This window comes from Tamandua tetradactyla, chromosome 15 (genome assembly GCF_023851605.1).
Source record: "Tamandua tetradactyla isolate mTamTet1 chromosome 15, mTamTet1.pri, whole genome shotgun sequence".
Taxonomy (NCBI): Eukaryota; Metazoa; Chordata; class Mammalia; order Pilosa; family Myrmecophagidae; genus Tamandua; species Tamandua tetradactyla.
The window spans coordinates 84,670,411-84,694,300 of record NC_135341.1 but is presented as its reverse complement, the minus strand read 5'-3'; the positions used below and the strand labels follow the sequence as shown (position 1 = coordinate 84,694,300).

Below are 23,890 nucleotides of genomic sequence, written 5' to 3'. Positions count from 1 at the left end.
AAGGGCTGAATGAGGAGGTGGCTTTTACAGGGACCATCAGAACAGCACTTGTAGCTGTAGTGACAGTATCCATTTCGTGGGGGTCTGAAAGGCTGGCAGTGTGCAGACACTACAGAAATGTGGGCATTTAATGATCACCACGGCCCTTTAAGACAGGTACCACTTACCAGTGTTTTCCAAGTGGGATGGTCGCATGCCAGTGGGGTGAGGACAGGTCAGTGTTCCTGCTGAGGTCTCGTGACAGAGGACCATGGATAAGTATGTGTGCATATGTAGATTTGCAGGGATAAGCGTGTGTGTGCATACACATGTGTGTGCGCATTTTATTCCAGTCCCAGGAAAACAGGCACTCTTGATCTGGTTGTGCAATTATTGAATGATTGTAAATGTTGATTGTTATTAGAAGACAAAACGCAGAGGGAAGAATGGAACTGTAACAGGGAACCCTTTTGTTTCTTAACGAAAATGTCACCTATTAAAGAACATCTTACAGAACACGTACTCCCTGCAGTGTGCATTGGGAAATTGAGGCTCAAGCAATCGTTGACGCCATCACTGGGGAGCGAGGTTGTAACTTCCCAGCCCTCCCCCTCACCTTCGTTGTCAGTACTCTGCATTTGCCTTGAGGAATTGCTCCTTTCCTCTCTCCCAACCAAGTGCCTCATCTGGAGGCGACTGTCAGACGTGGGCCCCACCCCACTCACAGCCACATGGCCATGACACAAGGGGGTTCAGGACAGTCTTTAGCCAAGAACTCCGAGCTGGTACCAAGGAGAACAAGCCCTTTCCTTCCTCAGGTGTAGCACAGAAGACGCAAACTTGGAACTCCATCAGCCATGGCTCCCACCTTGTAATGAAAATTGGTTAGAAAGAATTTTCCACCATACCAAAAGGAACAGATGTGAGGGGCAGGGGAGTGAGCCCTAAGGTTGTGGTTCCCCAGCTCTACTCCTTCTAGGGTTTTGAAAGTCAAAACTCTATTCTTTTGCTCAGGCTCACTCAAGTTGCCGCCAGAAGATTCCTCATGAACAAAGGCAGCTTCCTGTGTGGCCTGGCCCACCACCCTCCTGATCACATTTCAAGTGTGGCCGAAGATAAGGAAATGCTGGCTCTAGAGAAGATTTTAAAATTCATTCACTTCCCAAAAGGAGAGCAAAAGGGAGTCGAAGAGGTCAGGCCCTGTTTGAAAGTTCTCTGCCCTTTGAGCTGGGGACCTGCTCTGCTAACTCTACTTGCAGTAGTGTCCTCGTTTCAGCTCTCTCTGCACAGAGTTCTCCTCTCCCCCTTCTGGCTGTGTCTGGCTGGTCTCATTTCTCTCTTCCGAGAATGCAGGAGGTGCAGTGAGTGGTTCGGGATGGGGCTTGAGCAACCTGGCTCCTTTCCTGCCCTTGCCCCTCCCCCAGGCTCCCTGAGCCTTCCTGATGCAGAGCACCACCGCGCCTCCCTGCCCTGCCTCCTGTTCCTCCCGATGCAGAGCACCACCGTGCCTCCCTGCCCTGCCTCCTGCCCCTCCCGATGCAGAGCACCACCGCGCCTCCCTGCCCTCCCTCCTGCTCCTCCACTGGCTCAGGCTTCGGTAGCTAACAACAGCTTCACTAATCTGCAGCCCCCCTCAGGCCACGTGGCCTTAACAGGGATTATTGGCAGAAATGGAAGCAGTGGCACTTCCTGTCTGGTTGTGTGAAGGGAGTTTTGAGGAAGGTCTTGGCACCCCCAACACAGGTGGATCCCTTAGGAAGGGGGAGCATTGTCTGTTCATGGGTGAAGGTGCTTGTTCTAGTTTGCGAGCTGCCAGAATGCAACACACCAGAGACGGATTGGTTTTTAATAAAAGGGGATTTATTTCATTAGTTTTTCAGAGGAAAGGCTGCTAACTTTCAGCTAAGGTTCTTTCTTATATGGGAAGGCACAGGATGGTCTCTGCTGGCCTTCTCTCCAGACCTCTGGGTTCCAACAACTTTCTCTGGGGTGATTCCTTTCTGCATCTCCAAAGGCCTGGGCTGAGCTATGAGGGCTGAGCTGCGAGTGCTGAGATGAGGTATGCTGAGCTGCTTGGGCTATGCTACCTTGAGCTCTCTCATTTAAGCTTCCAGCCAATTAAATCAAGCATCATTCACTGCAGCAGGCATGCCTCCTAGCCAATTGCAGATGTAATCAACAACAGATGAGGTTCACATGCCATTGGCTCATGTTCACAGCAACAGAACTAGGCACCTTCACCTGGCCAAGTTGACAACTGAATCTAACTCCCACAGTGCTGCTGGGTTTTCTTGATACTTCACCTGTGGACAGTGCTTGGCTAGAGCCAGCTTGCAAAACCCAGTTGGCTAGCATCTCTTCCCTACTCTGCTTACTGCCCTCATGGTGGTAGCTGGAAATCAGCCACCGTGGGAGGATTTACATCACGGAAACTGGGGAAAGCCATAAACTAGGGCTCCTCGCCCCCACCCAGCGCTGCTTGTTCATCACTCGCCAGCCCACCACCGCCCAGAACCTCTTCCCCCCGCCATTGCCTTTGGCTGCACACATGGCTGGTGTTTGCTTCTCCCGTCTGTGTTCCTTCAGAGGCCCTTGCATTGACATTTGTGAGTCCTTGCCACCCACAGGGCCAAATAACCTGAATTGAGGGAGTTGTGATGGTTTTATTTTCCATGTTAGTCAGAGTTGCCTGATCTGTGCTAACACAGTCTAGGTTGGAGGCCCAAACTGGTCATCTGTGTGCTCATTTCCGCCTGCCAGTTCATTTTATTTGGCCTACACAGCATTAAAAAAAGTGAATTAGTTGCGAAAATGTAAAACTTGGTAGATTTCACACAAATACCTGTGTTTCTAACTTCTCCAAAGAAAAGGAAATCAGACCTGGCAATACCAGGCAACCGTGCTTGCACTGAAACAGTCAGCGGGATTTAGGGAGCAGTTCCTTCTTTGACTTAGGTGTGTGCTTTCCTCTCGCCCTAGGCCCTCCCAGGTGGCTGTGCTCGCTCACACTTCCACCCTCACTCTGCAGGCTTTTGAGTTTGGCTCAGAATAAACATGTCCTGTGCCCTCTTCTCCTCACACTTTATCCCCACTCTCCTCTAGGGACTGCAGGACACACTCTAGGGATGTGGAGGACGGAAGGATCACATTCCACTGGGGAACTGGGGTGGCATCACTGAGCAGCAGCTCTGGAGAAAACCTCCAGTTAGGGAGCTGGGGTAAGTGTTTTCCTGGTCTAAGATGTGGGAGTGGGGAAGCATCCCAGATAGCAGGGCCTGCAGGAAGGGGAGCACGGAGATGGGAAGTTTTACCGTGTGCTTTGGAAAACCAAGATGTAGCTTCATTCTGGAGAGCTGGACAGCAGGGTGAGCATGGGGCCAGGACAAAGGCATAGAGGTACTGGGATTTGAGGCTTAATTCAGGTCAGTTTAATAACTGTTCTTTGAACCCTTGCTATATCCCATAGTACAACCCAAACGCACACATACACGCGTGCGTGATTGAGGGGTAACCTCTGCCCGGGACCTTTATTCACAGTTGACTAGTTTGTAACGCTGGCTGGTTTGTTATGTGTTTGTAGGCTTTTGTGATGGATCTTCTGTTAGTCCACTAACAGGGAACCCTCATTCCAGCTGGGTAAGGCAGGACTTTTCCAGGTTAAGAACATGATTCTTCTGCCCTGAAGGGACTGGGGACCCCTGGGCTCCAGGGCCCTTGTCTGAAGTGGAGGTGGCCAGAAGCCTCTGTAGCCTGTTGGGCAGGAGAAGACGTCCCAGAGGGGCTCTAGCCACGCCCGCTCAAGGAGGGAAGCCAGGGAGGAGGCAGCCGTGGGGGCTGGGGGGTGCTTTCCAAGGAGACTCGAAGGGGAGGGACAGAAAGAAAATGAAGTTTATCAGACGGTGAGAACACGGGACCAGATTGTTCTGGGGATAAGGGGGCAGCGATAACTGTCAGAGACATGGTGGCGAGCTGGTAGATTGAGCTCCAGAGAAGCCCGGGGACAGGGGTGCGTGTGTGCATGTGCGTGTGCATGTACGCCCGCGCATGCGTGTGTCTGTGTGCGCGTGCATGTGTGTATGTGTCTGGAACTTGCCAGGGTGAAGCATGGAAGGACCAAACGGACAAACATTCTTACACTAGTTGATATTCCCAGATGAAAAAGAAAACAATGTCGTTTTCAGTGAGACGAGCCTGCTGCGTCTGCCCCTGGAGCAAGTCCTGCTGGGAGGGCGTGCGCAGGCGCGAGGACCTGCCCGGGACAGGGCACGGGCACGGAGTTGGCAGACCAGGCAACGAAGAAAAGGTCATCAGAGTGCTCTTCAAGGAGAAAAAGGAAAGGAACTTGCTTGTTCAACTCCAAGAAGGAGCGGGAGCGATGGGAGAGGGGCTCGGGAGAGGGCAGCGCCAGTGGCGGCTGGAGGTGTCCCAGCACAGAGCCTGCGGGCTGCACGACCGTGCGCCCTGGGATGTGCGCTACGCCTCGTCTCCCTGGGCCCCCCAGTTCCAGTGACTTGTTTGCCTTTCCCTTCCCTCCCTTTGGAAATGAAGCAAAGGGTCGGGCTAACCCCTGGGCCTGCGGTATGGGAGGGAGGAGGGAGAAGCAGCAGCACCTATGAAAATGGGCGTCCCCGCGGAGCAGGCAGACGCCTGGGGAGGGCCCTGGGCCTGCACCGGCTTTGCATGGGGGGCCGGGGGGGGGTGGGGGTGCAGGCTGCCGTGGGCTCGGGGCTCGGCGGCCCTGGGTGGCAGGTCAGCCTGGAAGAGCCGCTGGGATCCACTGAGGGGGCTGTGCTTGTCCCGGACCGTGTCCCAAACGTTTAGGGCATTTTCACGTTTAATGGTAGAACTTCCCGCTTCGGGTTTAGCTGGCCTCACCCACCGCCCGGTGCCATCGGGGTCGCCCCTGCGCTGTCTCCAGGAGCCATGCCGACGCCCTCCCCCCCGCCGGTCCCCTGGCCCCTGTCCCAAGCATGGAGTCACGACAGCCACAGCATGCGCGCCCCTTCCCGCGTGGCCTCCATGCTGGACCGTGAACACTCTCCGCAGCCGTCTTTACTGTGAAATTCTGAAATCATATTTATTCACCAATTCACAGGAAGTGTCATAATGACCACCAACATGAATCAGTTTGTAGGCATTTACAAGCCGCGGCTGAAAATAAATATGTCTGTGTTGAATAGGCATTTAACAAATTACTTGGAAACCGCAAGGACCTTGCTGGAAATTTAAAGTTTGTGATTGAAACACGGGTAAGCTTGAGTCGTGGGAAGAAGCCTGGCGGGTCCCATCGGGGTCTTAGTTTCTGCCTTCATCTTCACTCGGCACAGACTCTCCGGCCACCTCGCCCAGGGCAGGGGAGGGCTGGTGGTGGCGGTGGGGTGTTGGGGAGGGAAAGGCATTTTCTCTGACCCTCTGTGAAGGGGGCAACTTATTTGAGTGAGATGAGAAGGCGCTCTACTGACATCAGAGTCGGTTTTCTATGAACGCACCCGGTCCTTTTAACGAGATGCTCCAGGTTTGCATTGCATCTCCCTCTCTCTCATACACACAATAGTAAACTCAGCAGATAAACAAGTTTTCTAGGCTAAGAAGGTTCATTCTTTGAGGCAGTACTAAGAGCTCGGAGGCCTGATGTGTCAGGTACAAGCTGGCCCACCACTCGGGGTGAAACAGGAGGCATCTGTGATCACCCTGGAGAGGTGCCCGGGAAGTGACAGAGGGACTGGGGGGAGTGTGTAGGACGAAGCTGCCCTCTTCTCTTCTCAGCTGTCAGAGGCTCCCAGGAGAGCTCACCCCTTTATCTCAGACCTTTCCACGTGCACGCACTGTGATTATGCAACTGGGAATAAGGCTTCCAAAGGGTGGCAGCATCTCCAGGCAGGGGAGGAGGGAGGGCTGAGAGGAGGGTGAGCCCTAAACCTTTACATTTACTTTCAGTACTGTGCCTACAAGTGGCAAAGTTCAACAACATTAGACAGGGACAGTGGGCAGAGGTCCTGGATCAGTTCCCTTGTTGGGTGTGATGCAGATGGGCTCTAATCCTATGCAGAGCTCCTGTGTGCAACACCCCATAACTGCTCACTGCCCGAGAGCCAGACCCAGCACCCTCCCTGCCTGCTTATTGCACTGGGTCCATGAATTCGCAAAGGGTCTCCCCAGCCAGGTTGTGATTAAGGGGGGATGTGGTGAACTGATTCCGTGTATGTCATTTAATTTAGGCGCAAGCTGGCACTACTGGGTGTCTATAACACAGTGGCAAGCTGGGTCTTCAATTTCAAAGGTTTATCAGACTCCTACAATGTGTCAAGCTAGCTGTGACGGTTAAAAGTAAGCAACGACCAGAGAAAGAGTCATATCCAAACAAATACTTCGAAGGAATTGAAAATGTGTTGGGACTATCGGCATCTTCATTCTCTAATTTACTCATTTCTGCATTATAGATATGCATCTGGCTTTGGTTTACATCTATGTAGAGTATTTATCAGCCGTGCTTAGCCTACTTTTCTCAGAAATTTATATTTAATACACTAAATAATCTCCCCAACTAAGGTCCCACCAAATCATTCTAACTCTCTTTTCTATCGATATCATAATATCCATGTCATTGATAAAATAAATCCAACTCTATTACCTATAGATTTCTTTGAAAACAACCTGCTTCTACACACTTTCTTTTCTAAACTCACCGATTGGTTTGACTCAATCTCCTGACAAGTCTGCCCAGCTCAGGGCAACAACAGCCTTTTCTGGAAGCCACAAGATAGGGGGGAAGCAGTCAGGTGGACTGGTGACATGCTCCTTCACCGCTAGTTCCACTAAGAACAGAGGTCACCTTTCGAGCAGCTCTGACTTTGGAAGCCATTGATCAGATCACATCTGTGGTCACACGGCCAGACTATTCCATGACTTTTGAAAGTTGGACACAGATGTAAACGCAGAGCCATGCTCCGGCTTCCTGGGTGAGGGGTTTCCGTGTTGCTATCACTCCTGCCTGACTTCCCCTGTCTCCTCTCTGACTCAGAAGCACATTTTCCCTCCGTATCTCTTCTCTTACTTTATGAGTGATGTGCCCTGGGTATCCCTAAAAAAGCTTTTATTTTTTATTGCAACCACCTGAAGTATGGCTTGTGAAAATGAACATGAACTTTTCTAAATCCCACACATCAGCTTCTTTGTAGCCTTGTAAGGGATGGGGGGGCTGAGATGAAGAGGGGATCTCCAGGTCCTGGTGTGCCACATGACCAAGATGGATGCAGTTTTTTCTTTAGGGGTTGAAGCAGACTCCTTCATCACAGAGGCCCTAAGGAATGCTTCCTGATGGCCAATGCTGCCTGTTCATCCTTTCCCTTCCCTTTTCCACAGGGGTTCTAGAATCTGTAGTTGAAACTTGTGGTTCAATTCTCTGCTTCTGCAAATAGACACAACATGTGGACTCACATCTGCCAGCTCCTTTTGCTGGGCAGAAGCACCCTCAACATTTCTCTGTGCGTGTATGTCCCGTTTTGGTTCTGAAATGCCAAGAAAAAAAGTGTCCGGGCAGCAGAGATGTATTTTCCTTTCAAGGTAAGAGCAAACAGACATAAAGCCAACATGTTTCTGTTGCCTGTGATTAATACACATTGTCTGCATTTTGGCTCTTCTCACGTCTGTTGCCCTCTTTTCATCAGTCTATTGGGAACTGAGCTTCATCTTGATGAATCTCCTCTGCAGTAAATTTGATTAAAGGGACTGGAGAGCAACAGAGGGCTGAGGTCATTGACAAATTAGGGCTTTCTCTCCTCAGTCCCGAGGCTGCCCTGACCTGTCCTGGAGGAAGGAGAGCTCATCAAGGTCCATTCATGCTTGCTCCTTGCTTAAGGGCCCCTTTTACTGGATACAGCTTGGAAGGGGCTGTGCTCCAAACAACTCCACTTCTGTCCTTCTTCTTTCAGGGATGTTATCTTCCCTCAAAGATGGAGGAGTCTCTCTTCTTTGGGGTACCTTCATTTTTCACACCAAGTCCATTCACTGAGATCAAGTGCTCTCTAAGATTCATTCAATTCAACCCTCACTGAGAGCATGCTGTGGGCCAGCATGCAAGGCACTCAGGGAGCTGGGATACATAAGCTTCTTGCCTTGAGGAGGTGGCCAGTGACCACAGAGGAGGCAAGAGGTGGGGACCCATAGTAGCCTCACACCACTGTGTTTCCCATGGCCCTGACCACATGCCTGGAACATGAAGACTGTTGTTCCATTTTAATTTAATGGAGAGTTTTCTTGGGGTGGCGCCCTGGAGATGGGCTGTCTCAACGGTCCAGAAGGACCAGCTCCACTCTACTTCTTGGAATGAGAGGAACCACTCTAGCAAGAGCCAGGAGACACCCGGTCTGGTTTTGTGACATAGTTCCGTCCAGGAACAACTTTTTCCCACCATATCAGCATTTCTGACAAGTATGAAGGGCTGATCTGTCCTGGCCAATGATCTACCCAGCTTGTCTCATCTGTGCCCAACCTTCCCCGTGGGTGCCCCATACTTACTTACTCCAGCTGGTGTCCTGGTGGGATCTGAGCTCCTGGTCATCAAGGCATAGTTTCTTACTATCTTACCTGAGCTGATAACAGGCCTGCCAAAGGGAACAGAGCCCATCCAGTTTCCAGAAATACCAGAGGCCTCTCCATCTACTTCCTGACATTCCATTCCTTGTCCTTTTGTCCCACAGGAGGCTTTTATAACAAATGACTAACCTAAAGGAAACACAAAATTGCTCTATGGGCTTAGGACAGAAATGTGTCATCAGAGAACTTATTGAGAGCCCAGGCGTTAGAGAAAAACTCTTCTGGATGTATGTGAAATAAAGAAACACTTTACCTTCCCCTTTTGGGTCTTTGTGGTTTCCCCCCATGCTATCTCAGCAAGCCGTATATGTATTAGTGTATTCTAATTTGTTAGAGGTGGGTTATTCTCAACATGGCCTCTGTGCTGGTCTCAGGAGACTAGTTAGACATTTAACCAGAATCCAGTGGGCGTTGAACCCTCCTCCAAGCTGGGCTGGAGAAACAGGGGTTTCCATTACAGCAGTTGGAAGGGCACAGAGAGGAGCCCATTGAGAGGGCATGAATGCATGTCTGAGCAAGAGGGGGGGATTCTAGGAACGAAACAGCAGGAGCGAGTCCTGCCAGGGCATGTGCCTGGGCTCCCCCCACTCTGTTCCTCCTTTGTTCCTCCAGCCCAAGCCCACCGCCCTGGCCTTCTCGCGCCCAAACCCCTTCTACGAGGAGATTCTGTACCGTATTTTGGTGTAATTGACTATAAAATGCCAACTAGTTCCTCCCAAAGGTTTGTGGGCAATCATCAGAGATTAAGCCTTAAATAACCAACTAAATCAATAACCAACTAAATCATTAACAAACTAAATCAATAACCGGAGGCCCTCAGGCACCTGGTAGGTGGGAAAGGGGCACAGGCGGAGCCTGGCACCCCTGTGGGCCTTAGAAATCAGAGCACCTGCACACCCAGATGTCAGGCTGTAGCTGAGCTGCAGGTTTGTGTTTGGTTTTTGTTTTCTACTTTCAGCAGCATCCAGAATGAGTTACTGCCCTTCTAAGAAAGACCATTTATTCCCCATCCAATTTAGTATCTGCATTGTGACAGCGCAAACCCTAGTCCCTTTGTAGAGGGAGCACGCTGCAGTAACCAGCAGTGTCCTTAAACTTCTCTGCTCTGCTCTCTTCCAGGCCTGGGCTGTTCCACCACTCTGGAAGCTGTGTGGACGCCAGCTTTCCTAAAGATGCAGGGCCATTGCTATAGCTTAGTGATTTCCGCATCAAGTGGAGCCCTTGAGGAGGGGGCTTAACTTACAGAGACCCAGAGGGAGGCCTCTGTTGGGGTGGGTGGTCTCCCTACAGCTTCTCCTGGAAGCTGCATCTCCCCAGGATGAAAGGGCTCTGGCTGGCAGGATATAGTTCCTGCTGGAGGGGTCAGTGGGACTGTACAGGGCCTGAACTGGAGACGGGAGGGCGCAGGGTGGGGACAGGGTTGGGCCACATGCTTTGGCCCTTCTTAACTCTACCTCTGATCATTTGCCTTGTTAGTTAATAGTCAGCTCCTCCCATATAGCCAGCCCAACTCAGGGACATCTAGGGAGGCATTGCCTGCTTCCCTCAAGAGCCCCTCAGCTTCTCAGGCTGCCTCAGCAGTGGGTGTCAGGACCTCCAGAACTGCACCTCCCACCTGAGTTAGGGTGGGGAGCAACCACCTCTCTCGACCCCAAACTTCTGTCTCCCACAGTCCCGATTCTCCCAGACAGCTTCCAGCACTGCGGAGGAAACATTCCAACTGCTCACGAGCTCCTCACGCCAAGGCCCGGCCTCCTCCATCCGCCCCTGCCCTGCTCCTGGCCCGGCCTCACCTCCATGGGCACTCAACAACGATCTGCTGAATTACATGGAATGTGCTGGAAGCACACAGCCCCATCTGTTCCTGGTTGCATATGGGGAACGTCTGATTGCTTTCTGGGGTGCTGGTGAACATAACTTTTTCTGTCTCTGTTTGTCTCCTAGGAGAGAATCAAGCTTGGCTCCTCATCCTTATAAAGCCAATGTTCCTTTTCTAGTTGGTGCCGAAACGAAAACCAGCACAAGGTCTATGGGGCAGGTACAGAATAAATTTATGAAACAAATGAAGAGAGGGAAATGAGGATGCTGGAGCAGCCGTCAAAACTTTCACTGCTGTTTCCTTTGCCTACAGCTGGACAACAGAAAATGTTTACATGAAAAATTGTGACAAGGACTTTGGCTTGTCAGCCTCGATAAATGTCTGATGCACACAGAGACCCGTGCACCATCCTTACCCCGCAGGAGGGCACTGCGGGGGGCTTTGGGGATTCCAAAAGGCATCCAGATGGTCTCCCTGAGCACCTACTTTTCACTTACAAACTCTTTCAAAGAATCAGACTCGCTCTGCCACTTTTTTTGGTAAAATCTATTTGGCTAATTAAAATGAAGGAATGGTAAAGAAAAAGGCCTCTTTTTCTTGCTCTTGCTAATATTGACTCACAGAGCCGTGAAGACTGTTAATTTTAAAGTGAACTGGGGCGGGATTTCTTCTGATTATGTCGCTATTGATTCAAACAGTCACAAGTCCTTAGATTCGTTTTTGGAGCCAAGGCATGAGCGGGGCTGAAAGGAAAATCAGTCCGAGATAATGAACATTCCTGCTTAGAAATCATTATGGGCTCGGCAGGGCTGGAGAGGAATGGAGCCTGGGGAGATGGTTGGCGCTCGGCTCAGTGGAGTTGGGCTCAGAAATGAGTCAGTTTCCTGGATCCACGCTTTTCAACTCCTGAGCCATGTTTGTCTGAGTTTGAATCAATTCAGCAAGTAACCAGTGTTTTCTTGACCACCCTCCCCCCAAACCCTGGGAATAGGACCCTTTGAAAGAGCTTAGTTAAGGACCGTGGAGTTCTGTTTTGTCCAGTTTAGAGGCAGAGACCACTGGACAGTTTATGGGAGTGTCATATGGCAATCTGCTTTCTGCTGGCAAAGGGCAGGCTGCTCCCAGGGCAAGCATGGCTGGCCACTAGTTTTCGGATGGCCTGTGGGCTGAGGATGTTTTCAACATTTTTAAATGGTTGGAAATAAATAAAAATAAAATTTCATGACGATGAAAAGGGGCTGCATTTTTAGTCCCATAGACGAAGCTTTATTGGAACCCGGCCACACTCATTCATTTGCATGTCGCCAGGCTGCTTTCCCCCTGTAACCGCAGAGCTGAGTACTTGCGACAGAGACCACGTGGCCCACAAAGCTGCAAATGTACACTACCTGGTCCTTTACAGAACCACCTGCCAAGCCCTGAAATGTAGGAATGGGGGGCATCACTTCCCAGCAGCCGCCCTCTTACTGGAGGTTCAGCCTTTATGGAGCACAGAGATATTTGGTCTAAATCCCACTTGATAGGATAATTGAGTGAATTCAAGAAGGTGATATGAAAAGAGAATCCTCTGAATTTTTTTTTGCTATTGAGGTGAATTTAGACTTGGCCAGTTCGATAGCATTTGATTAGATCCACCACAATAAACCTTCAGTATTCTTTACGACAGGTCACCACCTAGCCAATTGCTTTCTTCCACTGGAGCTTGTTCCCTACAGTTCATTTCCAATCTTGACCTTCTCGTCCTCCCCTCTGCCAACTGAGTCACCTGAGAGGTTTCTGCTTATGTTTGAGCTCCAGATAACAGCATCTATTTGTCCACTCGGCAAGGCACATCGTGGGCTGGCCTGCGGCCAAACTGGGGTTGAGTGTGCATACGCCTGACGCTGACGTCTGGATGCCAGGCCCCACGTGGCCCGGGGCCATGTGGGATTTTGGTTATAAGACACCAGCCTGGTGGAGGCTGGAAAACACTGGGCTGATGAGTGACACTTTTCATTCGTGGTCAGCGATGGCAAGTGAAGTTACCACCACGTGCCTGGCCCCTTCCCGAAGCTCCTGATTCTTTGACATAACCGCCTCATCTTGTTCTTACCCGCGGTGATGAATAGGGTGTGGGGCACGGTGAGTGTCTGTGGCCCCCAGAGGGTTCCACTGCCTCCTGCTGGGAGCCGGCATGCAGCGCCCCACCCCTCCCAGCAGACACTGAGGGAAATAGCTCTTTCCCACCTGGTGCCACCTCTGTGGCTCCACAAATAAATCCAGTTGCCAAAGGCCTCCTGAGATGATGCATCTTTGTGGCACTAGCCAATGCTACCTTCACCTGCTCCACCAAAGGAATGAACCCCGAACATGCAAACATTTCACAGTGCTGCCAACAGCTCTCTCAACCACAAATAGGTAACACAGCCAAAGGGTCTGAGGAGGTTTCCACTGCATCCCAACCCAACACAACACACTGAGCAGAGAGACAAGTGTTTTCATAAATGCTAGGCTTAAATATTTAAATCAAAATCTAATCCACCAAGAATTGGTCTGAAACCTATAAAGGATTCATTTTGCTGCCATAATTTCTGAAGAATTTCAGTTAGCTTAAGTGTCCAACTGAAGAATTGCTTTCTATTTAAATAAGGGGGCTGTAAGGACTACCTGGCCCCTCAGATTATCTTTTTTGTAGCGGTGCAGACACAGCCTGATAGAAAAGAGCTGTTTCGTTGAATTCACAGGAAAAGTATCTATTTCTAGTCTTTGAATATAAAATCTCTAACCTCTTCCAGAGTTTTGCCCTAAGAAGGGAAAACCAAGGGCATCAGTTAAGTTTGTGAACCTTTCCCTCTTCTTCCTGCGACTTTTCACCCCCTCCTTTTCCATTTGTCTTTTGTGAACCTTTCCCTCTTCTTCCTGAGACTTTTCACCCCCTCCTTTTCCATTTGTCTCTTGCTTAATTTCTATGGCCATTCGTTTCCCTTCTGCAACTTGTAAACTCCTCTGAAGCGAAGGGCTTATCTTTTTTGGCTTTATCCCTCTCCTGTAGGTGACGGCAGAGTGCCCAGCACAGAGCAGGTCCTCAGCGATGCCTGCTATAAGAATGCACAGCATGTAAATAAGCCACATCAGGGTGGTGAACTCTGGGCCAGGAATGGGCGGCAGGGGTCCAGTATTGTCCATGGCTCTGAGCAAGACACAGAATCTCCAGGCCTCGGTTTACTCCTCACAAAATGTGTCTAACAACTGACATCTCAATAGACTCACTGGACTATTGTGAAGGGAACAGTTACAAAACATACTTTCGGAGATGGTAAAGGCTATACAAGGAAGTTTTCCACCAACTGAAAGTTTGCAAAGACCTGCCATGGATCCTCGCTGGGTACAAGTCAGACCAGACGGCACCAAAGGCTCAAGAAATTGAATGAACAGATTTTCAACTTTCTCTTGAACCCAAATGCCACTGTGGCTATGGACCAGCTCTGGGCCTGTGCCAAATCAGCAGGGGGAAGGGCTGGGGACAGAAGTGGTGTCCTCATACCGAGGACACACAGAAACTCAAGACATTTAAAACAAGGATGTTCTCAGAGCCTCATGGAAGTCCTACCACGGTCTTAAATCTTGCCTGCTGTTCTCTTGGCCACAAAAGATCACAGACCAGTTGCTATAGCAACGATTCTCACCACCAGGTGTCCATGTCAGGACAGAGATGGAAAAGATTTCCTTATTAAAAAAGAAGAGAGAAAGAAGGAAATTAGGTTTTCAGAAATGTTTGCCCTTCACCTTAAGCTTTGCTCCTTTTATGAGAAGAAAGAAGATGCTGTTATCATTGCAAATATGCTTCTAATTCCCAGCAGCTCCATTTCCAAACTTTCCATTTTAGACCCAGAGCAGCTCCTGCTTGTGCTGACATATCTGAGAGGAGTGCTATTTTCTCAAGAGGAAAAGCAGTGTGAAATAGGAGAAAGGGGGCCTGAGAGCAGGTGCCCAGGAGGCCTGCCCACCTCGGGGCCGCTGGCCTGCCTGGGAGGGTTCCCGGCCAGGACCACCCTACGCCACTGCTCTGTTCCCACCGTGAGCCCAGCTGGCTGCCACCCTCAGCCCTCCCTGCCAGGCCTATCAGGGCTGCGGCCCGGGCCCCGTGTCCTCTCGTGGTGAAGGGCCCCCACTGGACGGGACTGGGCGGGCTGACCAGGCAGGCAGGCTCGGAAAGCTCTGGAAGTGGGCCAGACACTGCCTGTGCTGAGACCCGTTTCTGGCTTCTGACTTTTCATATGAGCCTATGTGGCCTCAGAAGGGAGCAAAGGGAAAGTCTCTCCAAACCAGTGCGTGTGTGAGTCCCTTTCCCTCTAAACTTAATTCTGCCTCAACAAGCACCCCTTCAAGTGGTGAGAAGACCTTAGGTGTGAAGTTCAGCCACCCGCTCTGCATAAAGCAACCTGGAGAGTCAGCGGAAGGAGAGCCTGCTGGTCTTTGCGGAGAGAGACGACTGAGTGCAGTGCACTCACAGTGAGCTCAAAGCCAAGGGCCTTGGGGACGCTGTGCCCCGGGGGAGGTGAGTAACACAGAGGCTGGCATCCTCCCCTGCAGAGAACAGCCAAGGCAGAACTCTGCAGACTGGCGGACAGGACGCTGGGTGAGCCCAGGGCAGGAGAAGTGGGGGCTACGGGGCGAAGTCTACCCTAGAGTCCCCACAGATGATGGCACCGGGCTTCTTGGAACTGCCCCACGGCTGGGACACGGGAGTGCTAAGGAGAAAAGGATGGGTCCCAGGAAGCTGCAGAAGGCCTTCCCAGACCTGTCATACACATTAGAGGCGAGGTGTGAGAGACTCAGGCATACGCAGGGCTGGGGGTTACGGAGGGACTCGTGGGCTGGATGGAGGACAGCGGGAGCACTAATAGGGGAGAATGCAGTCATCCCACTCCAGCTGGGCTTGCCTGGCTCCACTCTGCCCCCGCCTGCCTCTGCCCACCGTGTCCTCGTCCTCTTCACTGTCATCTGAGGCGCTGCTGCTGGAGCTCATGTCTTCCTCTACTTCTTCCTCCTCTTCCTCTCCCTCGGTCTCCTCTTCCCCATGCCGTGGATCTGCGTGCTTCTGGATGTCAGGGAGAGAGGGAAAATGCTCATCAGGGCCTGAGCAGAGACCGCTCGGGCGTTTGTTTCTCCCTCCATTAAGGAAACATTCACAGCACCTTGGAATTCCTTTCCCTTCATGCCAACCCCTTAGGCCTGGAGAGAGGTTCTCCTGAAAAGGAAATCTTGCCCTAGAGGGCTTAGGACAAAGATATGAAACAGAAGCAAATTCCAAGATATGGAATCAAGGTGAAGTTCTGTGTGTGTTGGAAACTGGGCATTTAAGCCATCCCCTCCATCACTCAGTGAACCTTTCAGCCCAAGGTTTGTTTTCTGGTGTTTCTAGAGCTTAGCTGCATGAAGCTTTCCAAGCCTTAAGCCTTTGCTTCTCAGTGAGAGACTGACACTTAAGCTTGTGCCCCTTTCCCAGATGGGAATATAACGTCCCTGGGAGCAGCGGCATTCTAAGCCAAGATCATGCGCGCTGCCACTCAATGATTCATTTGGAAAAAACGAGGTTCATGGTCTTTGACCTCCGTGCTTGCCTCTCCCTCCCTGATTTGAGTCCCTAGGCTCTACCTCATCCCTGTTCAGGCCCATTCCCTCCTCCCTGTCAACTCTCTGGTAGTCCCAGGCGCTTTCCCAGACAAGTGCTCTGGGATTTATGTTTTGAGTTGGTGAGTCAGGCTAAAAAAGACGTGTGCTTGTGCTTCGTTGCATCTCCTCTTTTGCCTTTGCCTTCCCCAAATTCTGCCCATTCTTAAGTCCTCATGGAGCTCCGTCTCCTCCGAGGAATCTTCCCTGGACATGCCGGCCCCAGAGGGCCTCATGGAGCTCCGTCTCCTCCGAGGACTCTTCCCTGGACATGCCGGCCCCAGAGGGCCTCCCTGCTCACACCTCACTGAGGGTTTACATCGCCAGGTCAGTCCTCGCTGGGTGCCGTCCTGCCCTGTCCCACTCCAGGCACAGTGATCTCGTTTGCCATGTTCAAGTCTGAGTTCTCTGAGGGTAGAGACAGGGAGTCCCCAGGGGGGTGAGCTCAGCACTGTCCCCAAAGCCCATGCTCAGAAAAGCTGAGCCACGTCACACACGGGCTTTGAAATTGGAACATGAGACTAGCTGAGGCGGAATCTGAGGACCAGGTTGAGGTTCCTCTTCCTTGTCATTTCCTGATTCCTCCTGATCTTTCCCTGCTTTCCTACTTCTATCTCTACCACACATCCAGCACCAAGGGCAGGCCAAGGGGATGAGGGCTGTGGCTTCCCCTGGGATTCCATAAGCTCAGATGGGGGGTGTTGGACACGTAGAGTTGTATTCCGGGGACTGCTGGCTAGCTGGAAGAATCAGACAACCTTGAGTTTTGATATTGGCTCTGCCACTATCAGCTGTGTGAATTTGAGTCATTTCCTTGCCCTCTGCATATCGGTTCCCTCCCACCTCAATAAAAGAGGACCATGGCTCCTACTTCACAGTTTCTTGGGGAGATTTAATGAGATAATATATAGGGAGCATCCTGTAAAGTGTCTGGCATAATGGGTGCTCTGTAAATGGCAGGTATGGTTGTATTTTTGTTTCAACCTGCTTTTAGCTTTTAAGTGAGCTCTGAATGCATTATGAAGCAAAGTCATCTAATTTACACTGTTAATCAAGAATTCAATACCGAGTCCCTAAGTGTTATTCAGCCCTGAGCTAAACACTGTGGGAGGGGTAAGGAAAGGGCAGACACCACCAGGCAGCTTGTCTGGAGAAATGTGGGGTTTTGTTTTTGGGGTGAGAACAATGTACACATTTGCAGTTAGTGAATGCACTTTTGAGGGTAGGGGACACGTTGTGCATTCAGGTGGAGGGACAGGAAAATCTCAGAGAAGGGGGAAGTCAGGGGGGATGGCATGGCTGGGCAGAGCTTCCAGAAGGAGTATTGCTGGGCTGGGCTCTCAGCACTGGAAGGCTGGGCCCATGGCTCCCCCATCCTCCCCTCGGCCCTCCCCCGTCTGGGGGGCTCTACCTCCATGGGGTTGACAGTAACGGTGAGTGCAGAGTCATCCCAATCCATCTCGGCCTCCTTGGCAGCTTCAGTCTCCTGAGTGAAGTGCTGGTGGGTTATCCGGGCGCGGTGCACACCCATGGCCACGGCGAACACAAGCATGCACACGGAGATGATGACGACCACCGTGGCAATGCCTGGGACCACTGGAACGAGGAAAGAACCCTTGTGACAAGGTGAACAAAGGTCCAGCTCATTCTTGGACTGGAGAATGAATGAAGTCATTTCCATGTGGAGGTTAAACATCTCCCTTAACACGTTCCAGCTGTGGCACTCTGGGCCAGCCCCTCGCCAGGGTCTGGGCTTCACTTTCATCATCTATGATGGGATTAATCATTCCTGTCCCAGGGGTGATGATGGGGAATAAGTTAAATAACCTGTGTTCTTCCAAACTCATGGGTAGGCACATAGTAGACACTTAATAAAGATGAGTTCTTTGCTTCTTTTCTCACATTATAAGGGAGCGCCTATTGGGAGCCAGGCACCACGAAGTTTAGTAGGGGCAGACCCGAGTCCCCATCAGACAGTAACACAATATGGCAATTGCTAGAACTGAAATATGGGCAAGAGGGCTTTTTTTAATAAACAGTGTGTGTGCGCGTGTGTAAGGCATTCAGGGAAAGCTTCATTCAGGACATGACTTTGAGTTGGGCCTAAAAGGACTAGCAAAATTTTGCCCCAGCTCTTTGTACAAACTTCCAATTATTATACATTGTGTGTTACTTCTTTGCTTACTTGCCTGGCTCCCGTGCTGAGGCTGTGAGGGCCCCAGAGGCAGAGCCTGCATCTGCACTGCTGGGTTCCCTCCCTCACTGCTGGGCATGCAGGGCTGCTGCACCATCACAGTTTGTTTAGTGGACCGTCTTGAGTCACAATGGTCACCTGGTGTCCTGAGGTCTCCCTTCCCATGTGCCCTACCTGAACTGCGCTGGAGGCTGCTCCGGGCCTCTGGGTGATGGACAGACTGGAGGAAAGGAGGCTGAACGATAAGGTGGTTGGCCTGCTCCTTGTCTGAGCCTCTGACCTCGTGGAGCACGCTGATCTGGGAAGAGCAGGGAGAGGGGCTGCTGACCAGGTGGGGCGGCTGGGTCAGGGTTGCAGCCCTTCTGAATGACTAAAGGAATGAACGGGCGAGTCTGGGCTTCCCTGACAATGACAGCGGCAGGACTCACTCACCTCCACGTTGAACTCATTGCTGGTGTAGCGCCCATTGAGTTCGGAGCACTTGATCTGGAATCTCCGGGACTCGAGAGAAGCTGGACACCAGTTGCGGTAGCGGATGTGGTGCAGCACCTGCTCGTAATAGCTCATGGAGCCCACACCTGTGCCGAGAAACCACACCTGTCATCAGGAGGCAGAGGAGACAGAGGAAGAGGAGGCAGAGGAGCTAGCTGGGGACTACGGGGGCTTGCGGGTCTCCTGAATGCGTCAAAGAGCTCAAGACATTTACAGGCAGACATTGCGCAGAAGCAGAAGTTCTAAGGAGTCGATTAAACTGATCCACAGCATTTCTACACAAACTGGGCTCTGACCCCACTTGCTGAGATCAAACCTTATAAGAGAAGGCATCCTCCTAATTTCTGCAGAATGTTTCCTCAGGAGTGAGGGTGTGGGACATGTCCAAGGTGTTGGAGTAACTTGCCAAAGAAGAGCCTAGAAGTCCATGGTCTGAGCTCAGGGATCCAATCTGATTCTGGTGGCTTCTCAGGGCATCTCCTCAGGTGACAGTGCTGTCATCGCATTCACAGCTCCCTGGACAAAGCTGCTCTGAGAGGCGGCTGCTGGGGATGGGAGGTTGGGCATGCCTTACCGTAGATGGAGTAGCCTATGGTGGAGTTGGTGGCCTCGAGGTGTCGCTGGTGGAACACGCTGTGGTTGAGCTCCAAGCACTCCTGCCTTGGGTCCAAGTCCCCTCCGAGCACCAAAATGTCACAGAAATCCAAGTTGTGAAGCATTTCTTCTAAGACCGCAGATTTGGGGGCTGTGGGAAGACAGACACACAGAAAACACAGATGCGAGGGACACTTCAGACAACCGCCTTTGCTCCTCTGTTATTGCACCCTGGGTGCGGGTGGGTCAGGAGAAGAGAAGTGTGACCCCAAATACCAGCTCCACTGCGCAGCTGTGGCCTATCACTAGTGCCACTGTGGGCTGAGACAATGCCCAGGCAGCCCCCAAAGTGGGTGGCCTGAATTTGTGGGAAAAGCACAAATACTGTAGTCCAGTGGACGTGCATTTGGATACAGCTCTGCTAGGGAGAAGCTGCACAGCAGTCGAGTAACTACCTACCACCGTAAAGAGTGCTTGAGTCTTACAGGGATTGAAAACAGTGCCTGGCACATAGCAGTTGCTCCATTAAGCAATCATTCTTAAATCGGGGGCAGAGATGAATGCCTCTCCACCATGCCCCTCAGATGTCCTCTGTGTGTGTGTGTCTGTCTTTCCCACCAGGCTCTGGCATCCAAAGGGCAGGGGCACTGTCTTCTCATGACCGAATCCTGCATCTAAGCCAGACTATGGCAGGGAGCAGTTTTAATACATGTTGCTCAAATGCAGCTGGACTATTAATTTAATTAAGCAATCGAGTAAATATGTTCCCTAGGATGGAGAACACAGTAGTAAGTTGGTCAGTCTAGTTGCCCCTGCCTGATTTTATGACCCCAAATTTCCCAAAGGAATGTCTGGAGTATTTGAATGCTGGACGATGCAGACAGCCCGGAATTAAAATTCCACCTTTAAATAAAAGTGGTTGGTACAGATGGCATGGGGGCTATGCGCCAGGCACGGTGGAAATGTGGTCCCATCAGACAGACATTAGAAGGGCTACTAGCATCATCCCAGTCCGCTGATGAGGAATGGAAGGCTGAAGGGGTGGGGTGAGTTGCTGAGTTCACACCAGTAATAAGGGAGGAGCTAGGAGAGAATTCAGGTTTTGTTTTTTTTTTCCCCACGGTTTAGAAACTCGTAGCCCCTGGGCCAGAAGTCTTCAAATGTTTATTATTCTTCAAACTTCTATTTAACCTTTAGCATAACCATCATAACGTCCCAGTATGCACAAGAAAGGAGAAAAGGACACAACATATAAGCTAAGAGTACAGTATTCTTCAAATCTTCAACTGTTTTTGATCTTCTGTCCCTTTATTGAAAAATGTGCAAACTCATTTTCTAATGATACCAAAAATGTTTATTTAGAAGACATTCTTCTAACTAATGTTCTGTATGATTAATTTTTAAATGCTTGCCAACCGCAATGGTTTCATGCTATCGTGAGCAAAATCTAAAAGCACAGTTAACATACACATAAAGCAAGATCTATCATTAACAATAGAATCTGCACACCTCTGTTCCAAATGACCTCCTCATAGTTTCTGCTGTTTTCCCCGATTACTCATCAGGTTGGGTTAAGTCATCCCTCTCTGTGTCTCCCGATGATTCTGTCTGAGAGCTCGGGCTAGGTGGGGGATATGTCATGGCTGTGGTTTTTTTTATTGTTCTCTCGTGCTTGCATTATGGGTCTTATCTTCATCACACTTTCCTTGAATGTCATTGTGACAAAGGAACCACTGGGTTTACGGGCTCACAGGTGCACCAGCCACAGTTGAGCCCTCAGGGAGCTCCTGGTCTGGTTTAATCAACAGATAATCACTGCCGAGGTTGAGCAGGCGGGAGTGCACAGGGCAGGAGGCCTAACCCTGCTGCAGGGTGGCGATGGGACAGAAGGCGCCTGGAGGAGGCAGCGGGGTTCCCAGCAGTGAAGGGAACGCGGAGGGAGAGGCAGCTTCCGGGCAGCAGGTGCACCGTAAGCAAAGCTGGGTCCCAGGGCAGAGGGGTTAAAGGGCAAGGCGTGCGGATAACCGGGGGCCGTATGATACTGAAAGAGCTTGAAGGGAATGTCAGCGGGGGCAGGAGATGTTGGGGGCCGGGTCGCTGAGGCCCAGTGGCAACTGCCATCAACCTGCTTGTGTAAGGGACCCATAATAATGGTTATTCTAACCACACAGTAAGAGTACAATTTTAAAAGTACAACAGCTCCTGGGCACTTGGCTGTGTGCTCTGTGTGCCCACCTCACAGACAGAGGGTGCAGTGTGGGCCCAGCTAATTGAGTCTGCCCGCCTTGGCGCTGGTGTCAGGCTCAGCAAATCTAGATGCCCTCTGCTATGCCTGCAACCTCTGAGGCCAGAGACCCCTCTTCTGTCTGTCTGATTTTAGCACAAATGAGGACAGGGGGAGTGGGAGTATCCCATGACCGGGTGCACTGCGGCATATAACCAGGCAGGCACCCTGCCGGGACAAGTGGTCAAACGCCATCTATTTTTCCGCCCTAGGAAGGGCTGCCGTGCGAGACGCCCCGTTCTCCAGGGATCAGAGTGCTTTAAGGCAATGGGTAATGCAGACTGCTACAGAGGCAACCTCCAGGCACGCAGGCCCACCGGCACCACTTCATCCTCGGCAGCCGCTTTTGGAGGGGGAGGGCAGAGTCGAGGTGGCCAAGGGCAGTTCCCAGAGGACACTTCCACCTAGGGACCAGGGAACCTCTGAGTGACAAAAGGAAGGCTTTCCCTCCTCCCTCTCATCCTCCTCTTCCTTCTTCCCTCCCTACCCCCCACCCCAAACAACATAGGCTGCAGCTTTCAGAGCAGCTTAATGTTTCTCCTTGCAGAGAATTCAATTACTCTAACTGAACCGCCCTCTCCACACCGAAACTCAATAATGAAACTTGAAAGTATCCTGGAAGCACAGAGTAATAGCACCGAATGCGACCTAACTTCTACTTTGTTTACGTTAAGATGCAGCTACAGTTTCTCTTTGCGCCTTTCACGCTTTCCTTTTTTCTGGTTATCAAAGTAATTCATACTCATTATAGAATATTTTTGCAGTTTCAGAAAAGTGAAAAGAAACAGAAACAAATTGCCTCCCATCACGCTTCTCAGAGAATGTCACTGCCAGCATTATGTATATTTCCTTCTTGGCATTTTTCTATGTAGTTTTTTCAAATTACATGATTACTTCTCCCTGCAGACGCTGTGCGGTTTGCATCTTGCTCTAACCTCTTCACCTTTAGCACCAGTGCTTTCCCTCCAGCGCCAGCTCACTTACAGGGGGGTGCTGGAAGTTGCTAAGCACCCCCTGCTGGCTTTTTGGGGTGTTCCCAGGTTGGCTGGTTTTCTTTCCTATAATAGAGGACCCCGCGGTGGTGAAAAGGGCTGCTGCCCCCCAGGCTCTAGGACACCAAGGGCCACCCCGCTCACCCCACACGCACCCACCTGCGGTCCTCAGGTCCCGGGGGGCCTCGGCTCTGGCCACGGTGCTGAGGATCTTGAGGTCGGGGAAGAGGGCCACGCCCCCGGCGCTGGCCACCTGGGAGGCGGGTCTCCACAGGCGCTCAGAGCCACGCAGCGTGATCCGGGGCTCCATGGCCTGCAGGACCATCACGTACGCGTCGGCGTCGGGGATGCTGATGCACACGTCCTCCCCGAAGCACCTGCAGGGACAGCCCTGTCACTGCCCCACGGCCACACAGGGCCACCGCCCTTCCCGCCCCTGGACGAGGCCTTCACCAGGCTCCTGCCTGCCTCGGAGCCGCCCAGGGGGGCCACCGCCCTTCACGTCTAAAGCCACGTTTGCAGTCAAAGCTGCCAGCCGTCCAGGGGCTGAGAGAGACCGACTCCGGGGAGAGATGGGGCTTTCCTACAAGAGCAACAGGTAACCGTCAAACCCTAATTATCCTCCCACAAAGCAATCAATGGCACTGTTAATTAGATGGCAACGGCTTGTTCTATGCATTAGAATTTGGTAAGCACAAATTCTAACTGGCTGGTTTCTGCCATCTTCCTAAATGAGGCTCTAGGTAGAGCCTCTCCTTCCACAGGGTTCCAGCAGGTTTCCGTGAGTGGGCGCACAGCGGCACCTCCCCTAGGTGAGGCTGCAGAGCGCCACTGCGACCTCCCGCTCCTTTCCCCTACACCGCCCCCAACTCGGGAAGTGCGGGGATGTGACAGCAAGAGCCAGGCCTGGGAAGTGAGTCGGACGAGCTGGACTCGGGATGAGATAGCCAACCCCTAGGGACCTCAGACTCCTCATCTATTCAGTGGGGACATCACGAATTAGCTCATAGTCATAAGGGTTAAATGCAGACAACATGGAAAGCAAGATGACCCCGAGCTGGGCTCCTGGCTTGAGCTCAGGAATGTTGACAGGTCTGACTCTCCGTAGTCCTTGTTGGGGCATGTGTGTCCTTGGAATGCTTCACTGGCTGTCTGAACCGAAGACCAGGCTCAAGTGAGGCAGGTCAGGGCCTGGATGCACGCTCTGGGAGTTCAGGGTGGCTCCGCATGGCAGCAGCCATCATTGTGCAACCCTTGGGGATTTTCCCGAGGGAAGGGCAGTCTGGGCA

General features: G+C 51.5%; 1 protein-coding gene and 1 long non-coding RNA gene across 2 annotated transcripts in view; one reads left to right on the top strand and one right to left on the bottom strand.

Moving 5' to 3' along the window:
- The window catches only part of LOC143657658 (uncharacterized), a 45,449-nt gene extending 34,904 nt beyond the window's left edge, over positions 1 to 10,545 (top strand). The window contains exon 4 of the long non-coding RNA XR_013162936.1: positions 10,519 to 10,545. This is a non-coding gene — a long non-coding RNA (uncharacterized LOC143657658). The remainder of the gene's footprint in view (positions 1 to 10,518) is intronic.
- Positions 10,546 to 10,549: 4 nt separating this feature from the next.
- CLSTN2 (calsyntenin 2) overlaps positions 10,550 to 23,890 on the bottom strand; it is a 431,086-nt gene continuing 417,745 nt past the window's right edge. Inside the window, exons 12-17 of the mRNA XM_077130262.1 lie at positions 22,761 to 22,978; positions 19,306 to 19,476; positions 18,672 to 18,817; positions 18,414 to 18,537; positions 17,457 to 17,641; positions 10,550 to 15,473 (exon numbers count right to left, since the gene is read on the bottom strand). Of these exons, the coding sequence (XP_076986377.1) occupies positions 15,273 to 15,473; positions 17,457 to 17,641; positions 18,414 to 18,537; positions 18,672 to 18,817; positions 19,306 to 19,476; positions 22,761 to 22,978 (1,045 nt within the window). The 3' untranslated portion in view covers positions 10,550 to 15,272. The remainder of the gene's footprint in view (positions 15,474 to 17,456; positions 17,642 to 18,413; positions 18,538 to 18,671; positions 18,818 to 19,305; positions 19,477 to 22,760; positions 22,979 to 23,890) is intronic.